A 26,232-nucleotide genomic window follows, 5' to 3' on the forward strand; every position below is an offset into this window, starting at 1 on the left:
GATTCTGTGGCTATAAAAGAACCATTTTTACAAACCTTTTGCAATGCTTAAGTTCCTGAAAAGGTTCAAGAGTTGAAATTCAAATCACTTTTTTGGAATCTTCTTGATTACAGTAATTTGATTTCTGTGCTGTTTTAACAAGCATGTACAATTCATTGGCTAGGGTCCCAATGTTGACTATCATTGGATCAACAAATCTTATGAAAATAAGATTTTAATTATTCTTTGAATGGGTTAACTAGGATCTGGAATCTGCTCATAAATTCAAATGCTTTAACAAGGTGTCTGAGTTGATGGCCTGCTTGTCCTGTCTAATCAGCAGAGACAAACACGTCTGAATGGCAACTCTGCCCACCTCAAACCTGAATCATAGTTTAAAGAAACCTTTTTCTTTCTATTGATCCTAAACAGAGCCTAAGGTGGCTTGGCGGCCAACCTTCAGTAATATTAACAGACCAAGCACAGTGTTTCTTCATTTGTCTAACAGTCCTGAAAACATACTCCTATGGAAAATCCTACTTTTTTTCTGTTTTTTTGCATTTTCAGAATCTTCTCTTCATTAGAAGGCTCTCCCTACCCATTAATTCTGAATGTGCAGCCAGTTCAGAAGTGAGAGCGGATGCTTCTTCTCCTCTATCCCATTCAGTTGCCAATCATTCCATGAACAGGAGAAATATTTAAAGAAACAGGATCTCATGAAGCTTGATATGTTCCAAAAATGAAAAAAAAAAATTCTTCCATGTCAATAAAACCTTGAATCACCTTGAAATGAAACATTATTTTTACTTCTGTTATTTCTGTTCTTCTTTTTTTCCCATTTTTCAGATCATGTCAATGTTCAGAAAACCAGCAAGTGAAACTTTCAGTCTTATCCTTTAACTCCCTGTTTTTGTCATTGTTTTTTAATTTTATTTACTTTAGGGGTTTTTTTGGCCAACAGCACATCAAAAGGCAAGAAAAACTGAAGGTTTGTTCCATCATCAGAACACAGATGGGGTTGGTGCAACAAAGAATTTTGCATTGCAATACATCATGCTGTGCCCATACTGTGGCTAAAGAACAATAATGGCAACCTTATATGTGGAAAGGTGATAAGACTAGCTAAAAAAAGACACTGAATTTGCGTCAATGTGTTCCTTTTATAGGCCTTTCAGTACACAGAAACTTTTACTAAGTTTTTTCAAGGTTTCTTCACAACTGTGAATAGTAAAAACCTTTCTAAAGCTGAGACACTCTCTTAAGCTTTTCAGGTTCAGAAAAGTCACATGAATCATTGAAATTCACAGGTCAGAAGCACTTCAATCAGAGAACATCAGTCGTCATGCTAATCAACCTATTTACACAGCATCAATGCAAGGCTAATTTGAACAGAAGCCCAGTTATACAGATCTTTCTACTGTCAGTTACATTTTCTGCTCATGTTGTCACTAGTAATTTCCTTTTTGATCTACAGCTCTTCTAAGCTGAAATACTTCAGTCTGTACTGATTCTGCAGCAATCATTTGTTTTGCTTGTCTGTATTTATTCCACCCCAATCATTTGTGTTGCTTCTCTATTACTGCATAAGTAAAGGGAAAGATGAACCACTCATGCATGTACATGGAGGTCTCGCTACCCAGCTGCTCCTCTGAATGCATTTGGCAGAGCCAAATCTTCTCACAGAAGAAGGAAGAATCAGAACCCAGAAGGGATGTCAACAGAAAAGCACAAAGGGGCATGTGTACAGAAATTGGGTAGCAGAATGAAGATTGTCCTTGCATGCCTGAGACCTGCAGGAAGGATTCAGCTTCAGATGACACTGTGTGGTGCAAGTAGCAGTTGCCTGTTGCAAAAGAGGCATTGACAACTCTCAGGACAGTTACAGGTTGTATTTTGTGGACAAAGCATTCTATGTTGCATTCATAAATCAGTCAAGAGTTTCCATTCCGTCTTAGCCAAGCATGCACTCAGCGCACCGTAACATATGCTGCCTTGTGAATCAGCATCAATGGAAGTGCTGAGACACAAAGTGCTGACAATCCCTTATGAAAATGGCAGCAAGCAAGGAAGGGAAGGCACATTGTAACAGCAAAACCCAGGATGGAGACAGCCCATTAATCTATAGCAATGAGGTGGCTCAAGGTCAGCTGTTTGTGATACTTTAACTAACCTGAAAACATTCAGTATAAAATTCATACATTCTGACTCCCAGAGAAGCCTGGAGAGGGAAAAGAAGATGAAATAAGTCTTGAGGGGAAGTGTCTTCCTGAACTTAAGGTGCTCAGGAGAGAACAGAGTCAGAATTTTCCTCTTACCCTACACTTTACCATGCTTCAAAGGCAGAAAAGCCACTGATTTCCTTTTAGAAGCTGTGGCTCCTGAGCACAAGTTAAAGGCTTTCTGCCAGTTTTCTCCCCAGGGGTTTAATTACAGTTGGACCCCTTACATCTGGTAAAAAAAATAAGCTTTGAATGTCCTCACAAGAGTTTTATTCCAATGATTACAAATGAAAATAAAAATTGAGGATAGGCATTAGAGTTTAATATGCTCTTGTCAGTTTCTTTTCAATGCTCCATGCATGGAGGGTATAACATTAAATCTCAAATGACTTATTAATATCTCATTTGAAGGCAGTTGACTTTACATGGGATTTCTGATTTAGTACAGAAATACAAAATACACCGAAAATGCAATACAAATGTATGTTACACTTAGCAAAAGACAAGATTGGAGTTCAATCACAATATGAGTGTGCTTTTGTAATATGCTCACTGACCCTGTTACCAGGAAGGAAAACATGAGTAGAAATAAGCTGAAGCCCAATGCTCTCATTGAAATTATTAGTTGTTCAACTCTTGAACTTTACATTGGTCTGAGCTATGTAATCACTTCCCCCCATGCAAATCTGGCTAACCCAGGGAGATATTTGTGCTCATTTAAACCACGAGTTGATCCACTCAAAGTCAGTTTCTTTGCCACAGATGTGGTCAGTCACACCCTGCATTATTCCCTGAATTTCATGGGCACTTCATCCTTACCCGTCTCCAGCGAGCCTTCTTCATTTGTAGGGGTTGATTCAGAGAGTTACATTCCACCTCTAGGGGTTTTGTCCATTGCAAGTGGAAGCAATACTCTGGTAACCCACATTAAGAGATGACTGACTCCTTCAAAGTCACACAACGAGATGGACTTAAAATCAACACAGAAGAAAAAAAGACTGCCAGGTGATCAAGAGAAAATCTGTGCTATAACATATTAAGATCCACTGAAGTACAGTTTCAAAGGAGGTGGCAGGGTGTCATTGCTCTGTGCAGGGAAATAGGCTATTTTTTGCCAGTTGACAAATTGGAGTGCCAAATTGACCTCCATTCAGTGTTGGTGCCTGTTTGCTGGTAGTTCTGAAGCAGTGCTGAACTGTAAGTCGTTGTGCTGATTTTCTCTGGCACTTCAGCTCAGGAATTACCATTTCTCAGTCTTCTCCTTTCTGTCCTCATTTATTCTGCAGAGGGTAAGAAGTAATAAACTTGGATACCTTGAAAATAGGGACACCTTCTAGAGCTGAAGTGCATCTGAAACTACACTGAAGTGTAGATCAAAAGCTTGGCTAGGATATGGAGTAGGGGGTCGCTTGAATGTTTTTCCCTTCCTCCATACTAAAGCTCAGCAAAGGCTACAGAATATAATGTCTTCCTAGAACTGTTGTGAAACAGCTGAAACTCAGTGAGAGGGGAAGAGAAGAGTGGGATATCAGCAGCAAAGTGACTTTCAGAGATCAGCGCATCAGAAATTTGCTAAGCAGAGGAGGCCTTCCATTAAATTTTCTGCTAATTTAAGAAAATAATTTGTACAGAAAGAATACTCTGGTTATTTTTGCTAATAATTAGCCTCTAAAAATAGTGGAGCTCTACTTTTTCTTGTGAATTTCAGCTTACTGCCTAATACTGAAAAAGGGCCTAAAAATAACTGGGTTTATAGTTGATTAGCACTTTCTGGTTTTTGTTCTTTGTCACTAGAGAGTCAGTCAAGATGATGCTGGGGAGGAGAAGAGGCCATCCATTGGCACAGCTACTTTCCCTACAAGAAATATATTATGAGCACTGATAATGGAGACTGTAGCTCCCCCCAACTTTTCCTCAACAGATTTTCATGCACTTGCCAGGGTGATGTGAAGTAGCTTGAAAGTACCAAGTCCCTTTTTTTTCCTTTCCAGTTTGTGTCCATCTTGAGGAGTTTCTCATAAGGGGGTGTATCACTTGTTATTTAGTTGTGCATCACTGGAACCCTGATCTGTTCAGCAAGGCAGACGCTTATGTAGCAGCAATGATAGTAAAAACCAGTAAAAAAACACAATGGGAAGTTCACGCTTCTCTGGCTTTGTATCTTCATATCTCTTTATGCAGTGATCTGCAACAAACCCTTTTCACTGCATTCAACTTTGGTCTTTTCAGTGCAGGCTTCTATAACTTCTGTTGCTATTTCTACAACAAGCTGTGCCTTGTGATGTGAGGCATTTTAAAGTAATCTGGCACATGAATATCTATCTCTCCTCACTTGAAAATCAATAAAAACTTTCAGTCACATTTACATTCTGTGTACTGCTTCCAGACAACAGTAACATGTCTTCCCTGGCCTGTAGTTGATCACAAAGTGAAAACAACCGCAAAGGGTTTCATGCCTCAGAAAATGACCTTGTCCTTAATATTTTTTTTTCTTTTCACAAAAAGAGCTGACTTGCCTAGCCATCCTTAAAATAGAACTAATTACCATCTGTTAACAGACCCCTAATGCTCTGACTATAGATCCCTATGCACCATTCCTGGTTTCATAGCCATGATGATAAATTTTCTGTAATTTAGAATTTATGTGGAATTACATTCGTTTACCTGGGTGCCCCACCACACATTATGGAGGCTTCTTTTGTAGAGGCTTTCACACTGAATGTTGAATTCTCAGAAATGCAAGGGCAGTCTTTTAGTCTACCTACTCTGTGAGCTGTACTGTAGAAAAGGAGCATTAAGGTAACACTGATGAGTCGTCTCTGATGCACACAGAAGGGAAGGAGCCAACAAGGGCAGAGAGTAGTGAGAAACCTAGATCCTCCTTCCAGCTAGTCCAAGTTCGTGCAAAGGCTGTCAGAAAACTGGCTCATTTCGTACCAAGCCCCACATTACAGGAGGAAAAGGAGCTGAATCGTGACTTGTTAAATAACGATACAGGCTTTGAGCTACTTCTGGGGAAACATAGCATGGAATGATCTCTTCATTCTGTTTGATTGCATAGTGCCAAATCTACCCAAGCAGCAGAGAACATGACTCACCAGGAACCCTGAACTTCGTTCATATGCACAGAGGAAGAACCATTTACCCCTGTTCCAGCTACTGCTTCACAGTACCCAGGTGTCCTAGAACTAGTGCTGGATTGACAGGTCTTGAAGACTCCACTCAGCCACACATCAAACTAGGGGTTTCCTTCCTGTCTCAAAAAAAGAGGCAGGACTAGTGCTATTTGACCAGTTGTATTGCAGAATACAAGGGGAAGGGGCAGACATTACACCTGTAGTTATAAGCCAGTGCTGGTCTAGCAATAATATGTCACCTTTGCAACCTTCTCACTCTGCCACACCAAACCTGAATGGGAGTTGGAAGTGGTAGGGAGAGTTCAGCCCCTGAACAGCACCCCATAGCTGTGTGTTATTTGTTGATGGTATAGAAGTGCTTGCTCAGTCAGGTCAGATGGGACATTACATATTGTTATCAGTGCAAGTATTTAATGTTGACAATTATCACTGCCAACTATAGAGGTGACTCTGCAACAAATGCCCAGCAATTAAATTGATACTTTTTTATTTTTTTTTATATTTTTTGGGTTTGTGACCAATATGTTAAAATCATCTGGAAGACCTGATGCATTTTATTAATTCAGAGATATTTCTTCCCTTATGCAACTCCCTGAAAGGCAAATCAGAAATAAAATGACACTAAAATTGGAAAGGCTCTTTATTTCCCAGAGGCTGTAGCCTAATTCAAATGGAAAATTCTGCTATCAGCTTTCAACAATGGACAGGCAGTAGTCATACCTCAAACCTGCCTTCTGAACAACCGCGAAAGCTACAGCTCTAACAGCTCTGTCAGAACAACAGGCGTTTCCACTTCTTATATCTGTGTGTCTGGATTGCTTTTGTTCTAGGGAGTTTTGGATGTAGCACTTTAGAGGCAAGAGATCTGTCAAAACTCCCCAAAATCAGAAATCTCAGGAGGAAAATCTGATGCAGGAAAACATACAACATAGTTTATACCTACTGCTTGTTCTTTTCTGGTTAATCAGTTGGAAGAGGGAAAGTATTCCATGGGGATCAGTCAACTTAAGTGCTCCCTGGCCTTTATTGGCTATTTTAGGCATTAGGGACACTTCAAATTTTTATACAAGTAATACCAATTATGGTTGGCAATAACAATCTTAACTCTCAGAGTTGACCTCAGTTTTAAATTTTAAATTCTCATGATGATATCAGAATTTCACTTAGTCAACATTGATAGGCTGAGGACCATGCATTAAGGCACCTTCCTGTTTTTCACTACTGACTCATCTTCTACCTAATGAATAAAGTATGACATTAAATTAAATTATCGCCTTCTTTAGTCAGAAAAGGAGAGGCTTAAAATGATAGGGAGGTAGGAAGGATTTTTTTTCTTCATAATTTGGTTTTATTTGCCATTCATGAATCCTTTAAAAGGGTAGGGATGCTCCAGTGGAAAGCAAGAACTTGCAGTGTTGTCATATCAGACATAGCTGTAAATCTGTATGAGTCCAGAAGCTTCCACCTGTAAGGGACACTGGCTTTGGGAAGATGCTGGTTGCAGTTTGTGCTGCTTTGTGATCCACACACACTAGAGACAGCTGCTCAGACTGGATTCTGGAACAGGAAAAAGGCTGCTGTAATATACAACAATCAGAAAGCCCATACTTCCTAACAAGGCACCAAATTCAGAAGAGCTCTATCAGAAATGATGCTCTTCCTTGCTGTCCAGATATATGGTACTGAGTCAGAAAAAGGCTGAGAATTCAAGAATGTCTCTCAGAAACACCATAGCCCTGATGGCCTAGCCTTTGTTTCTTAGCCTGCCAGATTTACTTATAGGTGTCAATCTTTTGACAAAATAACCAGTATGCTTGAGTATATCCACCTCTTCCATTCCTCATTACAGTGAAGAATGGAAACAAAACCACAGGACATCTAGCCACAGATCTTCACAGCTTTATTTATTTATTTATTTATTTATTTTAAATTCTCCTCTATTTAATTCTCCACCTGTCAGACTCTTTCCTCATGCAACAGAGACCATCATGCTACAACAAATCCATATGTTGTATATATGGAGGGAGTAGCATGGTTATACATGAAGATCCATTTCCAGATTATTAATTGTGGTTAACCCCATGAAATGGAGAATGAATTTAGCCATTTGCCAGCTGTGGTTCACTTTTAATATTATCCACCAGAGGGCAATGGTTCTAAAACACAATCCCCCATTGAGCTGAAGCTGTGAAACTGTTTTCAATAGAAATGTGTTTGAGACTTTAGCCAGCACTTGAGAACCCCCTCACCGCGCAACTTAGCTCACTCCTCAGGAGGCTTAAGGGGTTTCAAACAAACAGATGGGCAACAGAATCTAATGACAGACCATCTGCTCAACACCACAGAGTACAGGTGAGAAAGCGCAAGACATTTCTCCAGCTGTTCCTTTTCACAGGGATCTTGTAAACCATAAGGTGTTGCAGTTAGGCATCTAAACAATAATAGACATTAGATCTATCACAATCCAAAGATAATGAAAATGAAACCTTCTCCTAAAGAAAGGTACCTCTCAGCACTTTTAAAATAATGCTTTGCTATCCTTTCATAAGTGCTTTGCAAAGAGTAAATTTCAGTTAATTGTAATACATTTCTCTCATATTTCCTACTGGTCTGTGCTGAACTGGGACTGTTCGTGCCCTGCACAGGCCCTTCTACTCTATATGCATGGCAAACTCTCCATCTTTGTGAAAAGGAACACAACTTCAATTCAACGTCAACATCTGTAACTACAATTTGTCACTTTTTTTTTTCCCAGCTGCACTATGCACTAAGCAGTCATGAGAGCAGGTTGGATGAAGAGGATTTTAATTCTGTGCACTGGCACACAGAATGGTCTAGAACTGCTCAGACTTTTATAAATGCTACAGATACTTAATATCACTCCCATCCTTGCACTTTGTCAACTCACATCCTATCATCTCAGTCCGGTTCTGTTATGTGTAGCTTCAAAAGCTTTTCATTCCTGGGTGCCATGTCCTCCTGTTCTTCTTATAGTGTGCATTCTTTAATCTCATGAAAACAGGTTCTGTTTGCATTGTGTGTACAAATCTATTAATCCAAGTTTATAACTCACTTTATAATCTACACTAGGCTCAGGTTTATAAATCTTGCCACCTGTATCTTCCACATAATTCAAACATAACTGTCTATGTCTCAATGTCATAGAATAATATGGGTGGAAAGAACCTCTGGACATCACCTAGTCCAGCATCCTGCTCAGATAAAAGTTAACTTTAAAGTAGATCGGGCTGGTAAGGGATATTCTCAGATGAGTTTTGCAATCTACAAGGTTGGAGACTCCAGAGATCTGTAAGCATTTATTGCAGTGCTTAACCTCTGTTACGGGGAAGAATTAGGCCTGTGTACCCAACTGGAAATTTGCTTGCTTAATTTGTGACTTGTCACTAAGAAGATTCTGGCTTTTCTGAAATAGACAGTCCCCATTACCTTGGGTCAAATCCACAAAGGTATCACAGCTCTTATCTTGAAATTACACATCTAATTTCCTTTTTAACTTTTAAACAATAAGTAACAACTTTGCAAACCTTTGTGATCTTTACATTCCTTCTTGCTACTTGGTGCTATTTCTGCTGAAGCCTAAATATCCCAATCACACCTTTATCATACTGAAGACCTGCTTGCATCTTCTGCTTTGACTTTTTGAGGATTTGTACATTTAAGGCAGTGTTTTCACAATATTTTTGCTATCACCATTACCTTAGGGATATGATGTAGCAGTTGAAATGTACTCTAAACTATGCTTGTCTGTAAAGAGGACAGTGAATTTCCTGCTGATAACAAATGGACAGGTTTGTCTATGACAAGTTGATCTGGCATTTCAGATACTCCATGTAGAAAATTCAGAGCAGTGTTCGACTTTGAAGTGGTTAAAAAGGGGTAGCTACAAACCAAGCAGTTTTAAGAATCAATTCTCTCTCTCTTACAGAGTTTGTCTGACTAGATTCGCAGTTTTAGAGATATTTGCAGTTGCATTGAACTGATGGTTATCTGCAATTTAAAACAGTCTGAACCTAATTTTCATCAAGCAGAAAGTGGATTTATAGTTGCTGAAGAACTGGCTATTTTATCCTGGTTTTGAGACATATCACAGCATAAAGCTTCCACTAAGCAAACATTCTTTACCAGTCTTTGAAGGCCCTATTTCCTGAAAACATGTACCTAATACAGGCATATATAGCATTCTTGTTTCCAAGCAGTTACATCTGTCTGCAGCTGAATGCTTGTCTCATCTGGTCTGTGTTGGAACCCTTTGATTTCTGGCCATTTTTCACTCCTTGTGAACTTCACATCTTCAGCATAAAAAGGTTTTTCCAAGAGTAGAGGAGCTAATCATAGAATCATAGAATCAGCTGGGTTGGACAGGACCTCCGAAATCATCAAGTCCAACCCTTGGTCAACTAACGCTGTGACTACTAGACCATGGCACTGTCACAGCCAGTCTCATCTTAAAAACCTCCGGAGATGGAGAATCCACCACCTCCCTGGAACCTTGTTTCCTGCAAGTATGTGCTTTTTATGCCCTCATCTCCCACCTTAGTTCAGAGCAATGCTTATTCTTCTTCCTACTCCTTCATCACCAATCAGACAGTATGATTAGTCTGCAGGCTGCACATTACACTTGTCACACAAGCCAGTGGGCTTATTAAACCTAGAGCAAGTAGAAAGCGTGACAACTGAAGTCTAGCTGTTTACATCTTAGTGGATTGTCAAGTCACTTATCCTTCTACCTTATTTCGGATTTTCAAAAAATGTATAGGAATATGAATGTGTTTGACGTTGTATTCTTCTTTCCAATTAGACCAGGTTGGACAAACTCAAAAGTTATCAATGGGGAACACAGACAAGATAATGTAGGAGCTTCACTTCCTTAGAAAAACAGGTTAAAAGCTCTGATAATGGACTAAATTCTTTGCTCAATTCAAAGATCACTTAAGATAAGCCTAGGACAAATATTTACTTTAAAAGAATACAAGATAAAGGAGTCAAGGGAGGTTTTAACCTGTACCATTGTGTAATGACTTTCAAGGAGCGGTTGTAGAAGCCTAAATTTTGGCAGAAGGATATAAAATTCCTCTTATATTTGGCTATGCCTTTATATCTACAGCAGGAAGAAGCTGTATTGCTAGAATTTTTGTGGTGATTGCATATCAGTTGATAATCTCTTCCACACTAAAGGTTTAGATTATTAAATTCAGAATGATGAAAATGATGCTAGGCATATTCTATTCTAGTAGTTCTGGCAGAGAAAGCTGTCTGGCCCAGAAAATAAGTATTTTTAAAAAGAAGACAATGATGAAATTGAATCATATTAAACTATAATTCCATTCTTAATTAGTTTCTTAAAGAAAAGGTAAGCATTTCCAGGCAGAAGGTGCTGTTAGCATCTTAAATTACATAAAAATGTCATAAATAACTAAGAATTTGTCAGGAATAAAACACTGGAGCTTGAACAATCATTTTAGAAGGACTGGAATTTTAACCTGCAGTCTGGTGTCTCCATAGTAATATCAAGAAAGGAGAATTGAAATTCAGGTTTATTTTTACTCTACACATCACAGCTTTTGTCACAAACCTTCTAAAAAGTGTGTTGTGCATATTTCAAAATCTTGCCTCTCTGTAGACAGATGGATATATTTAAAAGGCTCAAATTTTCAAAAATAGACCATTATTTTTGAATACCCAGTTATCTTTTGTATTTTGGGAATTTTAAACCCAGATAACCTTGTAAGTCCATGTTGAATTGATCGAGTTTTCAAGGAAGAATTTCAACACTGAATATCCACTGATGCACATGGGCGACTCTATCTGAAGGTCACATCTGTCACTGAGATGCCTATGTGTGTTTTAGAAGCCTATGTCAAGATGTTTAGATGTGAGATTTTGAGAAATGAATGAGGGTTATGAATTCTGCCTTTTGTAAGAATTCAAAGCTTTTTTAAAAAAAGCAGTCCTGTGCTAGTGCATTTGATGTATCTGCAATGTACCAACTTTGTCCACAAAAGAAGAAGAAAGAAACTTAGTTTAATTTTTAAAAGTAGGAAAATATCTCCCTAATTTCCTTTTATTTAAATGTTGAAGTAGTACAGAGCAGTGGGACTTAAGTCCCATAATAATGATGGAAAACAATTGCTTCTCAGATCCTTCAGACCCCCCAACTCTACCTTCAGTAGCAAATGGGAGATGGATAAATAGAGAACTGCATGTTTAGCAGAGGGATTAATGAATTCTGAGGCAGCTGCTTGCATTCTTTCAAACTTCATCTGCATTAGCAGTGGCCAGTGTTCTGGAACCGTGCGCAGCTGACCAGGATCTATACATGAGTTCGTTAGGTTCTTTACACCGATGTGAGGTTTGCCCTCTGCCCATACGCTTTGCCTTTTCAAGAGTTACTCAAAAGATGAGCTGATTCTCAGGTAGGGTATACACAAGCAAAGCTTGTAAATCATATCAGGGATTCTGTTCAGTTCCAGAAAGAATACAGAAAATTGTCTTTACTTGATAGCTTTTCTCTTGGAGGCATGTTTTCTGCTAAAGCAGTTATATCATATCCCTAAAAGCTTAGTTGTTTCTAGTTTACAGTCACAGAGCTGTACATCTGAAGACTTCATTGTTTCTGATGCAATAGTAGCTTTCATTACATTTCTTTATTCTGCAATTGTCCACTGTGTTTATGTGTCTTCCCCAGATATTTGTTGTCATAGGACATGAGTTACTCCTAACTGAAGTTGTTCACAGAGTCTACAGCAAATTTATGACAGAGGCATTTCCTGAGCTCCACTCACAAAATTATTAATGTAATTGTGACCTTGTCCTGGTATTCCAGAATTACAGTGCTACACACAGAAATTTTAGCAGCAGGTACTACAGATGCTGCAAAAAAATTACATCATTTTAATTCAAAAGGTCTGTGTTGTGTTAATACGCCTAAAACAGAAGTGAAGCAGCTGATTTAAGGTCCCTGTGACAGTGCTGCTGGCTGAGAAGATCACCACCTCCGTGCAGTTTTCTTTGACCCCTTCTGCATGAGGCTGTGGTACCCATAGCACAGGATGGACAGTGCATGACCTAATGGTATTTACAGCATAATATTGTCACACAACCACCATCAACACATTGTAGCACGAGTTCCTTGGCTGCAAACTAAGGCAGCTGAGGAGCTGACCTAATAGGCTTCTACTTCTGCTACAAGGGATATGTTCTTTCTGGCAGAGATGTAGATGGACAGTTGAGAACAGAAGTCTTCAGGTATTATAGATACACCTGAAAAGGACTGTGAGTCAAAGGGCCAATACTGTCTCAGTAGCTTAATAAAAGTCATCTTACCACCCCTTGGCTGTAGCAAAATTCAACTGTCTTGCAGATTATGAAATAATTATGTTAATTCTTTTACAGGAAACACAATCGTTCAGACAACTTTCCTAGCTTAAGTTGCTGGATTTATTTTCATTCTGTGTCTTTAGTCACAATAAGCCTTGTACTCCCAACCCTGTCTAGATCCTTCCATGCAGCCAGGAGCAGAACAAATACTTCCTGAGACCCGTATAGAAGATTTGCCTTCAAGACTAGTCTCTTTTTCTGTAGAAAACACCTTCTGTTGTACAGCAAACCACATTTGAATTTGTAGTTTGACAGCACCAGAAATGCTAGAACCCCCTTGTTTTCATTTACAAAAACTGATATAGCTTCTCTCTAGTACGTAGCTTTAGAGTGATTGCCTTTGATGTACTATCTTGTGTCGGGAGACCCTCTTACCTAAAACAGGAACAGAATTAAACATTCAATGACTGTTCTACACAGTTTTATTTTGTAATTTATATGAATATATGTATTTTGGTTTTAAAATGATGCAAAGGACAAGATTTTAGGAGAAAAGTATAAGACATTAGAAGGTTCATATTATATTAAAACAGAATTCCAAATATCTACAGTTTAAGTCTTTGTAATCCAGCAGACAAATACACAAAGTACTACCGAGCAAGGTAACTGCAGGTTAGGATATAACTTCAAGTATGTAATGAAAAGTAGCAGGATCATATTTTAAAGGGTTGAATACTGCAAGCAACACTGACAGAAAAAGTTATCAAGGTGTTACTGGTGGCAGTGAACAGGTAATGAAGAAGTGTATCAAGAGAAATGACTGCAGATGGACACTTGAAACTAGATCAGGCAGAAATACAAACACCAATTGGGAGCAATTGTATTCTGCTTGGGAGGTGAACTGGGTGAGGTGAACTGGGTAAGGTGATGAAGTAAAAAATGTCAGAAATAGAAAAGACTTATAAATAAAGCACTTCTGTATCTTTGGGGATGAAAGGTGTTACAGGAACATAAACCACTAGTATTCATTTTTCACAGATGGACCAAAAAACCCATGAAAAGGTGACACACTTAAATCTTCAAATGAACAGGGGGGAAATGTGGGGGGGGTTTTGTTGTTTTTTACATTGAAGCAAACTGAACTAGGCTAATTGGTGCTATTCAAAGAGAATACAACACATTGATATCTCACAGTACCAAGCTATAGAAGATAGAGTGAACTTTATGAAAGGAGCTAGAAGAGGCTCAGGCAACTCTGGTCCCCACTGGGAAACTACAGAGTTTTAACAAAAAAAAAACAAAACAAGAGGACGTGGTCAATTTAAGTGAGATTGACCTTAATATATGAAGTTGTTGACCCATAATTTACAGTGATTTAGTACATATGTGAAGCTGTATCATGTTGCTCAATCATTCCTTGTTTTCAGCATTTCGCTTTATGTTAGGGATCAAAAATGTAGATATACACATGGGCCAGAGCATGGGCTGTTTTATCTCATATTTGCAAAACACTCTGTTTTCTGTCTTATATGCTACAGGCATCAAGTCCGAGTCTAAGGGGTGCGAGCATTCTGTGTCTATTGAAATGTTGATACTGGAGATATAATACACACCAAAAAATTAAGTGCAGTGGGCCGTAGTGTGTTGGTAACACATGACTCCTGCATCTCTCAACAACAGGAAACTACACTAAGAGATCACATATGCCACGCAGCCCCCTATGGTGCTTTCTGGACATGCTGAGAGACTTTCAGATAGCATCAGAGACTTTCAGATACTGTGAGCATTCTCAGCTGTATGTAATATACAGACAGGTATATTACCCAACAATTAAAAATCAATTTGGAATCCTGTTCTCCTTGTTGGCAACATTGTTCAAGATGCTTTGATTATGAGCTCTTCTTTTTAGGGGAATTATTTATTTATTACAGCTTGCCTCTCACAAAGCTGTGGCAGTTTGATAGAATATGACACTAAAGAAGAAAACCTAGCTCTTCACTGCCTTGTGTCAACATTTGCAGTAACCCACTCTAGCCAACACCAATAATTTGCCATTACTCTGCACTAATTTAGGTATCTGCAGAGAAACATCAAGGAAAAATCCATTAAGGCAATTTTCCAAGGCAGAACAAATAAGTCAAAGATCCAGGAATAGAAGGTAGCCTCAATTTCACTTATGATGCCCCAGGTGTCTTTGAACTTGCTGTCTGCTAGATAGTTAAAATAATATCACTATGCTAGATATAGAGAGAAATGTTTTCTTTTAATGATGCCTTTTTACAATATTCCATGTCCTCCTAGGTTTGCCCCATTCCATCCCAGCCTCCACAGCCTACTGTTGTTCCAAAGCCAGTTCAATCTGTCATACATGTTCCATTGCAACCAAGCTGCCCAGGCCGAGGCAAGATGGCAAAACTCATCAATCCAGAAGAGATGACATCCAGGGATTATTACTTTGATTCCTATGCTCACTTTGGAATTCATGAGGTAATGCTTATTTTTATTTCAGCAATTATTAAATAACAATGTAGTAATAATGATAACAATAATAATTATGTTTTCTTTGATTTATTACTTATTTATCCCCATCCCACTTGCTTATGATTATATTCCTCTGCCTTTTCTCAGATGAATGTACAATCTGGTTAAGTGCCAAAGATCTCTAGAGACCTGTACCCCAAACCTCTGTCCCACTTAGATACTTACATATGAGTTCTCCCCAGAGCTTATAGTAGCTATCTGTACAGTGGTGAGCTTTACAAGTGCATCAATTTAGTCCATTTATGAGGGCTCCAAACTAACTTGATTACACATGGAAACTACATTATTGCTGAGTTAGGTCTTCTGTTCTCTTGCATATTTGATCACAGTCAGCAGCACAGCTACTCCACGGACAAGAGAAGCTGAGTAATTTCTTGACTCCTGGCATATTACTTGAATTTCTGAATGCGTAAACTGCATTGATGGGAGCATTAAGCTCAGTCATCTCCAGTAAATACACTCCTGGAAATAATTCAAAATACACAGTGGACCATATTTATCTTCAAAAAGTTTACTGTAAACCATTTCTAAAGAAAACACTGATATCTTACCCCACTGATATTTACATGTCCCAGGAGGACAGGATCTTTAAGACTAGGATGCAGAAAAGCAACAACGTGAAATGAATCAGTGCCACTTTTCACAAACTGCATAGCAAACAATTTCTATTTCCATTACTCTAGTAATTGTTTGTGGAGTGTATACATAAAAGTAAGATTTCTATCTGCCAATAACATCTTACCAGTGTAGCATTCAGAAATTCAGTCCAAGAAGGGAAGAAGAGAGAGGAACAATTGAGTGGGAAGAAGACCTAAGAGAAATTCTGAAGACACATCAGAGACCTCAAATCAGATTGATCTCCTGATGAAAAGATTCAGTCATGTAGGTCTTGGGGAATTCAGGGAGTATGTTAAGCCTGTTGCTGAGGCTGGAAAGTGGGAGGTTTCCTCCTTGCCTGCAGGAGGTGTGCACTGGTAGAGGATGTGTCAACAAGTAAAGGAGCTGCTAAAGGAGGTTGGCAGACTTTGGAGCATCAGGAGCATGAGGAAGAGACCACCTGGATCTTCTCTGGGAGCCTGAAGATACAAGAGCCTAAATCGCCAGCTGTGCTGGAAGGAGGGGCAGTCAGAGTCTATACTTACCAGGTTTGGAAGTGTAGACTCCTCTGATGGTGAAGGCTGGAAACTTGTGACTTCTGGTAACAGGAGGAAGGCTCTTGATCCACCTGCAGGTCTCTACCTACAGAACAGAGTCAGTGACTTCATTGTAGATGAGGGGCAGGAAATTTTGTCCAAAAGACTGTTAGAATCAGTTGACCCTGAACCATGGAGAAGCACTGGGAGCAAGTGCCAAGCGATAGCAGCAGAAGGCTCTCCCTCAGGGGACAGAGGCCCCCATCTGCTGAGAAGACCTCCTGTCAAAGCATTTGGATCTGAGACATGGTGTAGAGGCTGCTGACATTTGTCCAGCCCTTAGACCAGCCTCAGACTATTGCTGCTGCTCTTCTACTTGAGCAGCAACGAGACCTGGAGCATATCAAGTGTGACTAGGCAGCTCCTAGGATGATGATCAACAGCAAGGTGTGCTGTGCCAGGTGTTTTTTTGCCTCAATCCTAACAGTTCAAATGGCTTGAGAAGAAGTGCTCCCACAGGTCCACAGTTGGTTGTGCAGCTGGTGTCAATGATAAGTTTTCAGTTTTTATGTCTATTGCACACTCTTTAAGGATTGAGGTCTGCTAGGAAGAGATGCAATCCACCTGAAAAAAAACAGGCCAAAAGGCATCGGTATTGACTCTTGGGGAGACACCACTAATGACTGGCCTCCAGACTGACTTTCTGTTGATGATCACAACATCTTGAGAGCAGCAGTTCAGTCAGTTTTCAGTCCACTGTCCATTTTTCATCCATTTTTAAATGAGGATGTTAGGGGCAACAGGGTTGAAAGTCTTGCTAAAATCAAGATAAAAAGCATCGCCCCTCTTCCCTCATCCACAGAGCTCATTATTTCACCACAGAATACCAAGTGATCAATCATCTCCAAATCCATGCTAAATATTCCCAGTCACCTTCTTGTCCTTAATATGTTTGGAAACTGTTTCCATGAGGGTGTGCTCTATCACCTTTCCAGTGCTGATAGACTGATTTTTGCCTGATGCCAAACCATGCTTTATGATGATTAAAAAAACCCTTTTATTCATCTGCAGTTATTGCGTACAGATAGTCTCCTGCCAAGACAAGTAAGTGAGCAACTGATACACGTAACAATCCAGTTCACTAGTGCCTCAGACTGCATGACAGTGAACAGATTCTTTTTACACCAAAATTAAAAAAACCATTTGCCTACTTGCTTCAACTATGAAATTACGGTAGTAGTATAAGCAAAAGTTCAGCCTTCTAGACCAAAAAAAAAACATTTTCAGAAAATAAAAGTGTGTGCTGAGTGGCCTACACTTCTCTTGAAAATGGCACTTGGGTCTTGACCTGAGTCCTCTTTATTGATATAGTTTGACTGACATATGCACACCTGAAAGCAAGAGATCAATGGAATTAAATGCATGTACTGCTGCTATCAATGAATCAAAAATCAGCACCTAACAATGACAACTTAAAACAGTGAGATAGGAGTCGGGGTTATACATTAATATCTTCTGGAAATTTGTCAGATAAATGAGTGAACAGAAGAGTGGTAAGGGAGGACCATACAGCACAGGATTTCCAAGCTCTGCTATGGGCTTCCTGCCTCACTTTGGGCAAAGCTATCAAAACTGCTGTCTTACAATGGTTTATGAAACAATTTCTTTTGTGTTCAAAGAGGAACCTCAGAAGGTCCCTTCATTGAGGCTCTGGGTTGTGCATGCTTTAGGAGGAGAGGAACATTTGGATTTCTGTATGGCCTCTGTCTATTCCCAAAGCAGTGCTGTGGTTAGATTATGTTCTGGTTGTCAATTGTAAAAGTGAAGTAATAGCAAAATAAAATTGTACAAGGGGCATCATGCTGCTTCTTAATAATTCAATTCTAAGTATCTATCATTTTACAGTTGCTTTGATGTGTGCACCCCAAAATATTTGAAAAACCCTTCATGTTGTGTATTAATAATGCATAAATGATAACAAAGGAATGCTTTCAGCTGCAGTGTTGAATGCATCTAAGCATTTCAAATAGTAACACAATGCTTTTATTTCCATCACAGGAAATGTTAAAAGATGAAGTGCGCACATTAACCTATAGAAACTCAATGTATCACAATAAACATGTTTTTAAAGATAAGATTGTCCTTGATGTTGGAAGTGGCACAGGAATCCTCTCCATGTTTGCTGCAAAGGCAGGAGCCAAGAAGGTATATGGGGTAAGAAGACTTTCTCTCATATTTTGAATTTGTTTGTGGATTTTGTCTGAGAATTTGGCTTGCTGATTTACCTTTTCTTACTTGCCTTGGTTTGAAATTCTTCTCTCCAAGCTCTTCTATGGCTTGATTTACAGTGACTTCAGTAGAGTTCTGTTGCACTAATGTGCCTTTTCCAAATTGAGATGTAATGTCTTTTCATCTGTGGAACCTTTGGTGACCTGGTACATAACCACATATCTTCTTGGCTGAAAAATAATGTTAAAGAGACTCACTCCTACTCAGAGAGGTTAAAGGAACTATCTTGCTTTTTTAAATTTTCAAGGTCTGCAACTTTGTAGTCTTGGAAACAAATTTCCTTAATACACTTTTCCCTGCATATTACAACTCAGCAAATCATGAAAGAAAGCCTGTGCATGTTTTCTGTGCCAACAATAACGCTTTTCAGAGGCAGAAGGAAATTATTACCTTAAATACATTGAACTTTAGGAGCAGGAATGTCTGCAGAGAAGTCATTAGAGAGAGCACAGATTTGCTTCCTAAGTATTCTGTTATTTGTACTGACTCTAAAATGACAACTATGATTTCTTTCTGCTTTGGACTTCTGTTTGCCCTGCAGACACAATGCAACATAGAAAAGGGGAACTAGATCCTATCTCTCTATGTAGTTCTCTTAAAAAAAATTGTTTACCAAAACTTAATTGGCTACATCTGTGCATTTGAAGACTGATGTCGCTAAGTAGCTAAACTGTGTGTCTTTGTTACTGGTAATGATACATGAAATGCCAGGGCTCCTGTTCAATTCTCAGGCTTATGTTTTCAAAATCCAATGTTATTTCTGAGTGTCTCATCTGAGTGTTGGACTAGAGCATGGAAGTATAGATAGATGAAAACAAAAGGTGCTGGCAAAAGTTTTGGAGCTTAAGCATGAGATTTTGTGTACAGAACTGGCAGCTAGAATGTATTTTCTTGTAAATCAAATATAGAATTTATTGTCTCAAAGCCTCAAGAAGGAAAAACCCATAGCTTTCTCTGATGCAGAAATGCAAGTCTCATGCAAATATATTGCAGTGCTCCAAAAGTATAAGCATATACAGAATGATGATGCTGTGCTCCCACCTTCTATCTCTCAGATCCCTGGCCATATGGTCTTCCTCCCTCCCTTGTGCTGGCACTGATGCTTATCTGATTCTACAGTGAGCCAGCTCACTGACAGAAAATTCACCAAGTAAAATAAAAGTAAATACTTTTCCACATGTTTGGTGGTGGCGGTGGTTTTTTGTAGTTGTTTGGTTTTTTCTTTGGACTTCTTTACAGTTCAGACTGTACCTCAGGCCTTCAGAAAGCTCAGTGGCTCACCAGTGCCAGCTCACCTATGCACTGTTCAGTACTGAAGCTGGGGGGTGTTCTATCCAGGGAACTCTCTTAGGTGTGAATCCTCTGCTACAGCCTGCGAATTTAAACCTTCCTGTCACATGAGCTACCTCACCATGAACCCTGTAACAGAGCAAGCAGAGTGGTATTTGTGTTGAACGAGTAGATATTTCAGAGATCTAGCAGTGGAAATCTTATAGTCAAATTCAGGCTTTATGGTCATATTGGCAAAGAGTGCTGACGGAAACTATGAGTGTTCCATTTAAAAAGCAAACATTTGCCATGAGTTATTACATAGAGCTGAGATGTTCCAGTTTCTTTTCTAGAGTTAGATGTGATTTTTCAAATAGCACAATGTGGGAACTGTTGACAAATGCAGAGTGTTGGTTTTCTGATTACAGCACCACTAAAATCCATCTCCTCTTTCTCACTCTTTCCTTTCTTTGGGTTCAAATTCATCCACTACCCTGCCTGGTTCTTCTTATTCCCTCTTATTCACTGTTGGAACTTATTCCTTGCCACTATCTAAGCCAACTGCTAGAATCATCTCTGGGTCTTCAAGAGACGTAAATCATAGAATCACTGACTTAAAGCTATATCAAGTTGCCCAAGGATGTCCAGTCCAATTCGGAAGATGTCCAAGGATAGAGATTCTAAATCCTCTCTCAGTACCTATTCCAGGTCTACAATCAGCTCGAATCTCCCTTGCCACAGTTCGTGATTACTGACTTTTGTCCTGTCACTGTGCACTTCAGAGAAGAGTTTGACTTTGCCTTCTCTGCAGGCCCTTTTGAGATAGTTCTAGATAGCTGTTGAATTGGGGTGGTCTATTCTACAAGCTGAACATAACCAGTCCCCTCATTTTCTCTTCTTTTTTCATGTGCTCTGAGCCCTAACCACAGTGGAAGGGTAACAATCCGTCGCACAATGATGTTCTAACTGGGGAACTGTTGTAAGACATGTAGAAGAGAGGATTGGCATGTAGATGTTGGTGTCTGGGAGGAGTGAGCGGGGGACAGAGAAATACATTCAAATATCCCTTGAAATCTTGGTTCATCTGCTGCATTTAGTCATACAAAACTCAGGACAATCACTGCAGTAAACTATCTGAATTCCACAGCATTTTCAAACAAAGAAGACAGTGCAGGTTAAGAAGGAGTTAAGCAGACACTGGAAGTGAAGGCACATGTTAGATGTTAGCTGATTTGCATAAAAAGGTGCTGATGAGGACACAGCTCAGGGGAAATCTGGGAATGTGGTGTCTGTTTGAGAAAGAGACCACAGTAAAAGAGGAGACATTTGCAGAATTAGATCGAAGACTGAGTAGTAAAATGGAAGTAGAAATGAATATACACACACAGAACCAGATACAGCTGAAGAAACTCAAGGGTCCATACTGGGACCACTACTATTTAATATCTTCATTAATGACATAGTGGGAATGAGTTCACCCTCAACAAGTTTGCAGCTGACACAAAAATGCATTGTGCAGTTGATATACTTGAGGGAAAATATGCCACACAGAGGAATCTTGTCAGCCTTGTGGAGTGGGCCCATGTGAACCTCATGAATTTCAACAAGGCCAAGTGCAAGGTCCTTCACTTGAATCAGGGTAATCCCCAATGTCAGTACAGGCTGGGTGATGAACTGATTGAGAGCAGCCCTGCAGAAAAGGACTTGAGGATACTGGTGGATGACAATTGGATGAGAGCTGGCCATGTGTGCTTGCAAAAAAAAGCTAACCGTGTCCTGGGCTGCATCGAAAGATGTGTGCCCAGCAGGCTAAGGGAGGTGATTGTGCCCTTCCACTCCACTCTGGTGAGACACCAGCTGAAGTGCTGCATCCAGCTCTGGGGCCCCCAGCACAAGAAAGATGTGGACCTATTGGACTGGGTCCAGAGGAGGCCACAAAGATGATAAGAGGGGTGGGGTACCTCTCCAGTGAAGTCAGACTGAGACAGCTGGGGTTGTTCAGCCTGGAGAAGGTTCCTTGTAGTGGTCTTTCAATATATAAAATGAGCTTATAAGAAAGGTGGAGAAAGGCTATTTAGCAGAGCCTATAGTGATAGGACAAGGGGCAGTGGTTTTAATCTGAAAAAGGGTAGATTCGGATTGGATATAAGGAAGATATTTTTAACATGAGGGTGGTAAGGCACTGGCACAGGTTGCCCAGAAACGTTGTGGATGCCCCATCCCTGGAAGTCTTTAAGGCCAGAACAGATGGGGCTTTGAGCAACCTGATTTAGTGGAAGGTGTCCCTACCTGTAGAATGGAAGTTGGAACTAGCTGATCTTTGAAGTCTCTTCCAGCCCAAACCATTCTGTAATTCTGTGGCTGTAAACTCAGGTACAAACTTATTTTATTTTTTCATAAAATCCAAATGTTTTGTTAAATAGGACAGATTTGAGCAGATCACTGACTTGAAAGAGAACATGGAAAAAACCTGAAAACACTGATTTTTTTTCTCTTTTTCTTCACCTACAGAATTCAATGCTTTCTTTTTTTTCTGAAATGAGTTACTTTTTAAAATAATATTCAACCACAGTATAGAATCCAAGTCAAAATGCCAGTGAACAGCTTTAGTTACCCTAAAGGAAGTTTATTTTCTGAAGTATCTATTCTTTCATGAAACATTTAATTGTTAAGTTTTTTTATTATTTTGCTTCTTTGCAAATGAAGCAGATTTTTGGAAACTTGTAGTCATTCATGAAAGAGAACTTTTTATTTCTCTGCATTTTTTTCTTTAGAAAGGTTGGAAAGCCACCTCCAAACACCTACATGCTCATGCTTTATTTAAAAATCATCCAAAATATGCAGTGGAATTGAAAATGCCAGACAGGTGTGAATACAGACAGGGAAAATCACAGAATCACAGAATATGCTGGAAGAGACCCACAAGGATCATGAGGCCCAACTCCTGGCCCAGCACAGGACCATCCCCAAAAGTCACACCATGTGTCTGAGGGAAAATGAATATTTTATAATGGTTGTAAATATAGATGGGGCATAGAGTCTATACAGTTTACAGTAAGGGAAGAAGTTGGAGCAAAAAGATGGTGCTCTCCCCCAGGGATTTCTTCCTTGAACTCTCTGGACTGACACTCAAGTGTCCTTTCTTCAAGACAGTTTTGGTTTATATTCAGGCCATTGAGCCATACATTTTAAGGAGTAGTTTATATCCACAGGCAAGCTAAGTAGAATTAATAGTCAGGTTCCCATGGGGACTGGGATTGATATTGTGACTGCTATTATGTCTGTGTCATATACAATATAAAAATAATAAGGGATTTGTTTGTCCTTCCATCCATTGTCCTGCCATCTGTGAGTACTATCAGAGAGGTCAGGCACAATTTAGCTTTTAGAGATTAAATGGGATTCACTGGATATATAAAACACTTCATTAGAGATAATACAGTTCTATTTGACATTCCCATAGGGGATTTAGAGAGACAAGGATTACGCAAAGTAGTATTGGCAGTTTAATGTCAAATTTGGAAAAGGTAAATTAGGAACTGATTCAGTGACTACAAGCAACTTTGGCCTTCATGATTTTCAAAGGGCACAAAAAACAGATTAATGGAATGTAGTATTTCTCTAAAAGATAGTAAAGGTCATTGCAAACATGGGCTTTTATGCTAGTGTGCAGATTGTACCAAATTTAAGAGCAAATCTAAAACTAGAAGGTACTTTGTAATTATTTTCCCAGTAAAAGCACAGAACTCATCAGAGGAAAAGACATGCAGTTCTGGATGTTTTTGTAAATAGAAAATTTCAGTAATTTCTTATGTGTAAAATGTTCACATTCTTTTGGGATAGCATGCATTGCTAAAGATTATAGAATTTTCATGTAGACAAATAATTGCTTCTTGGTACAGACCAGTATTGGCATAGTTTGAATTTTAACATTATTCAAAAAAATTGGATGTATTTTGTTTTAAAATATGTGTGGAAATGTAGCACCATGCTAATTCATTCCCTTCAGCTGAATTTTTGGGGAGAGGAGGCAATATTCTAAAGTAGCAGGAATAAATTAAATAATGCAATTAATAAATCATATAAATTTTGTAGTTAGGACCTCTTCTTTTCCCCACATTTCAACAGTTTTAAATCTTTTCTGTAGGAGCCAGTTCAACTCAAACACAGACTGCAATTTAAATATTAGGATATTATTGGTTATGATTCTCCAGACACAGGTTTGATTTACTTTTTATCAATGGTTACATGTTCTGTAGAGTCTTTGCTGCCTTCAGTAGAAATATTTTATTCACATAGCTGAGATCTTTAACATATTACTCTTCCTCTCGCTTTTCTTTTTTTTTCTTTTTTTCCCAGATTGAATGCTCAAGTATATCTGACTACTCAGAAAAAATTATCAAGGCCAACCACTTGGACAACAGTAAGGCATATATAAATACATATAAATATATGTAAATCCTTTTCTTTCAGGAAAAAGAGAAGATAACTGATTTGCTTTCTCTGATTAATTTAGGTTGTGTGGTTTATATATAAATGGTAGTTTTGCAGAATTGACTTACATAAATACAAAACTAAGCACCTCATTCTAGGCACTACAACAATTCACAGGAATTACTGTTACTTCCATATTTACTTCTAGACTCACAGACAATAGAAGCAAATAGGACTTATCAACAGGCAATTTGATTTAGCAAAGCAGACAGAAGATCCCATATTAGAGCTGAACTTTTCAAATTAATTCTGCCATTTGAATTCCACCTTATCTCTTAAACAGAACTCACACACACACACATACGCTGACATTCAAATTGAAATAAGGTTCAAAGCAAAAAAGTATTCTACAGCAATATAGATTTTTCACTAAGATTTCTGACTTTCAACTTTTAAAAAATACTTTTTTTTTCCAAAACACCAAAACACACAAACAAAAATGTCCTGTTCTCAAAATAAAACTATCATAGAAAACTTCTTTTTTTCTTGGAAAAAAAAAAAACCCTGATGAAATTTCCAGGAATGTGGAAACTCTAAATTAAAAAAAAAAAACCCACACTAAAAACACCCCCAACCTACTGAAAATTCTTAGCACAAAATAATCTCTAAGCAGCTCTGTTTCATGCCTTCAGTCCTCCTCCAAATCACAGTACACAAGATATCTTTGTAACAGCCTAAAAAATCCGTCTTTTTTTAACTGAGGCCGTGAGACAGCTCCTGTTAAAAAGTGCTCTTTGTGAAGAGCTTGCCTTTGCTGCAGAGCAGGTCAGGTCTGAGCTGGCTGGGCTGTTCCATGTGCCCCCACTTTTAGCTGTGTCTGCACTGATGCTCTTCTCACAAAGGCACAGGAATAGATTTCTGTTCTGGTTTAGATCTGTTCTAATTTTTATTGCTGTCACTGGCACTTTCTGACTAACACGGAGCTCTTTGGGAGGAGAATTTTTTGTACAGTATGGATATTCAAGGGGTGTGGTGTGAAACAGCAGTGACATGGGATATAAGAGGACAGCCAGCATGTGCAACTTTTGGTTCAGGAAAAGAAGGAAGTATAGTAAAGGACCACAAAATACTCTTCTTCACAGTAGGGATAAGGCACTAAAGCTGTGAGGTGTGAGCTCAGCTTGATTGCCCTGCACCTTTGGTGCACAGCTCCTATATTCCTGGAGTGACCTTCTATCAGATAGCAACAAAAATAGCATACCACAAATCAATTTGCATTTGGATTTCCAGCAACAGGAATTGTGTGTGAAGGGACCATTGTCAGAATAAATTAGAAGGTTCCAATGTGCTCCAGAGGTTGCAGAAGGTATTTATCTCCACTTCTTTCTCCTGTTTCTACAAGGAGCAAGTAATTAAGAAACTGCGGAGGAAGAAGCAGAAACCCCTCCCCTTTGTCAGGAGACTTGTCTGGACAGGTTCAGCAGTCTGCATGACTGCAGTTTGGTCACCAGTATAAACAATTTACACACCTGAACTAACATTTACACTCTCGCACTTTACACTGACCAGCATTCACTTTCATTTTAATGCAGCCAGGTACCAAGCCAAAGGACCTTGTTGCTCATGGAAATTTTTCTTTTTTTCCCCCTAAATGTTTAGAGAAATGCAGACTCAGCAAAAGGGGCTGAACCAAGAGAAAACCCACTGTTTCCAGAACAGATACAATACAGCTGGGGACAGCACAATCTATTCCCACATGATGCCTTACGAAGATGTTTCATCAAAGTGAAGGGAGGTGGAAGGAACTTGTGCTGCTGCTGCTTTTACTGTGGCTGTTCTAGGTGTAAACAGAGGGCTTCAAAGTCTGCAGGTGTGTCAGTCTGGCAGCTGTCA

The 26,232-nt window shown here is 39.1% G+C and overlaps 1 protein-coding gene across 4 annotated transcripts in view; it reads left to right on the plus strand.

Moving 5' to 3' along the window:
- The window catches only part of PRMT8 (protein arginine methyltransferase 8), a 57,359-nt gene that overhangs the window by 15,343 nt on the left and 15,784 nt on the right, over positions 1–26,232 (plus strand). For all 4 annotated transcript variants that reach the window (XM_018074747.2, XM_008921114.3, XM_018074749.3 and 1 more), the window contains 3 exons: positions 14,975–15,160; positions 18,406–18,561; positions 24,265–24,328. In XM_018074747.2, the coding sequence (XP_017930236.1) occupies positions 14,975–15,160; positions 18,406–18,561; positions 24,265–24,328 (406 nt within the window). The remainder of the gene's footprint in view (positions 1–14,974; positions 15,161–18,405; positions 18,562–24,264; positions 24,329–26,232) is intronic.

This window comes from Manacus vitellinus, unplaced genomic scaffold (genome assembly GCF_001715985.3).
Source record: "Manacus vitellinus isolate BGI_N305 unplaced genomic scaffold, ASM171598v3 scaffold_83_pilon, whole genome shotgun sequence".
NCBI lineage: Eukaryota > Metazoa > Chordata > Aves > Passeriformes > Pipridae > Manacus > Manacus vitellinus.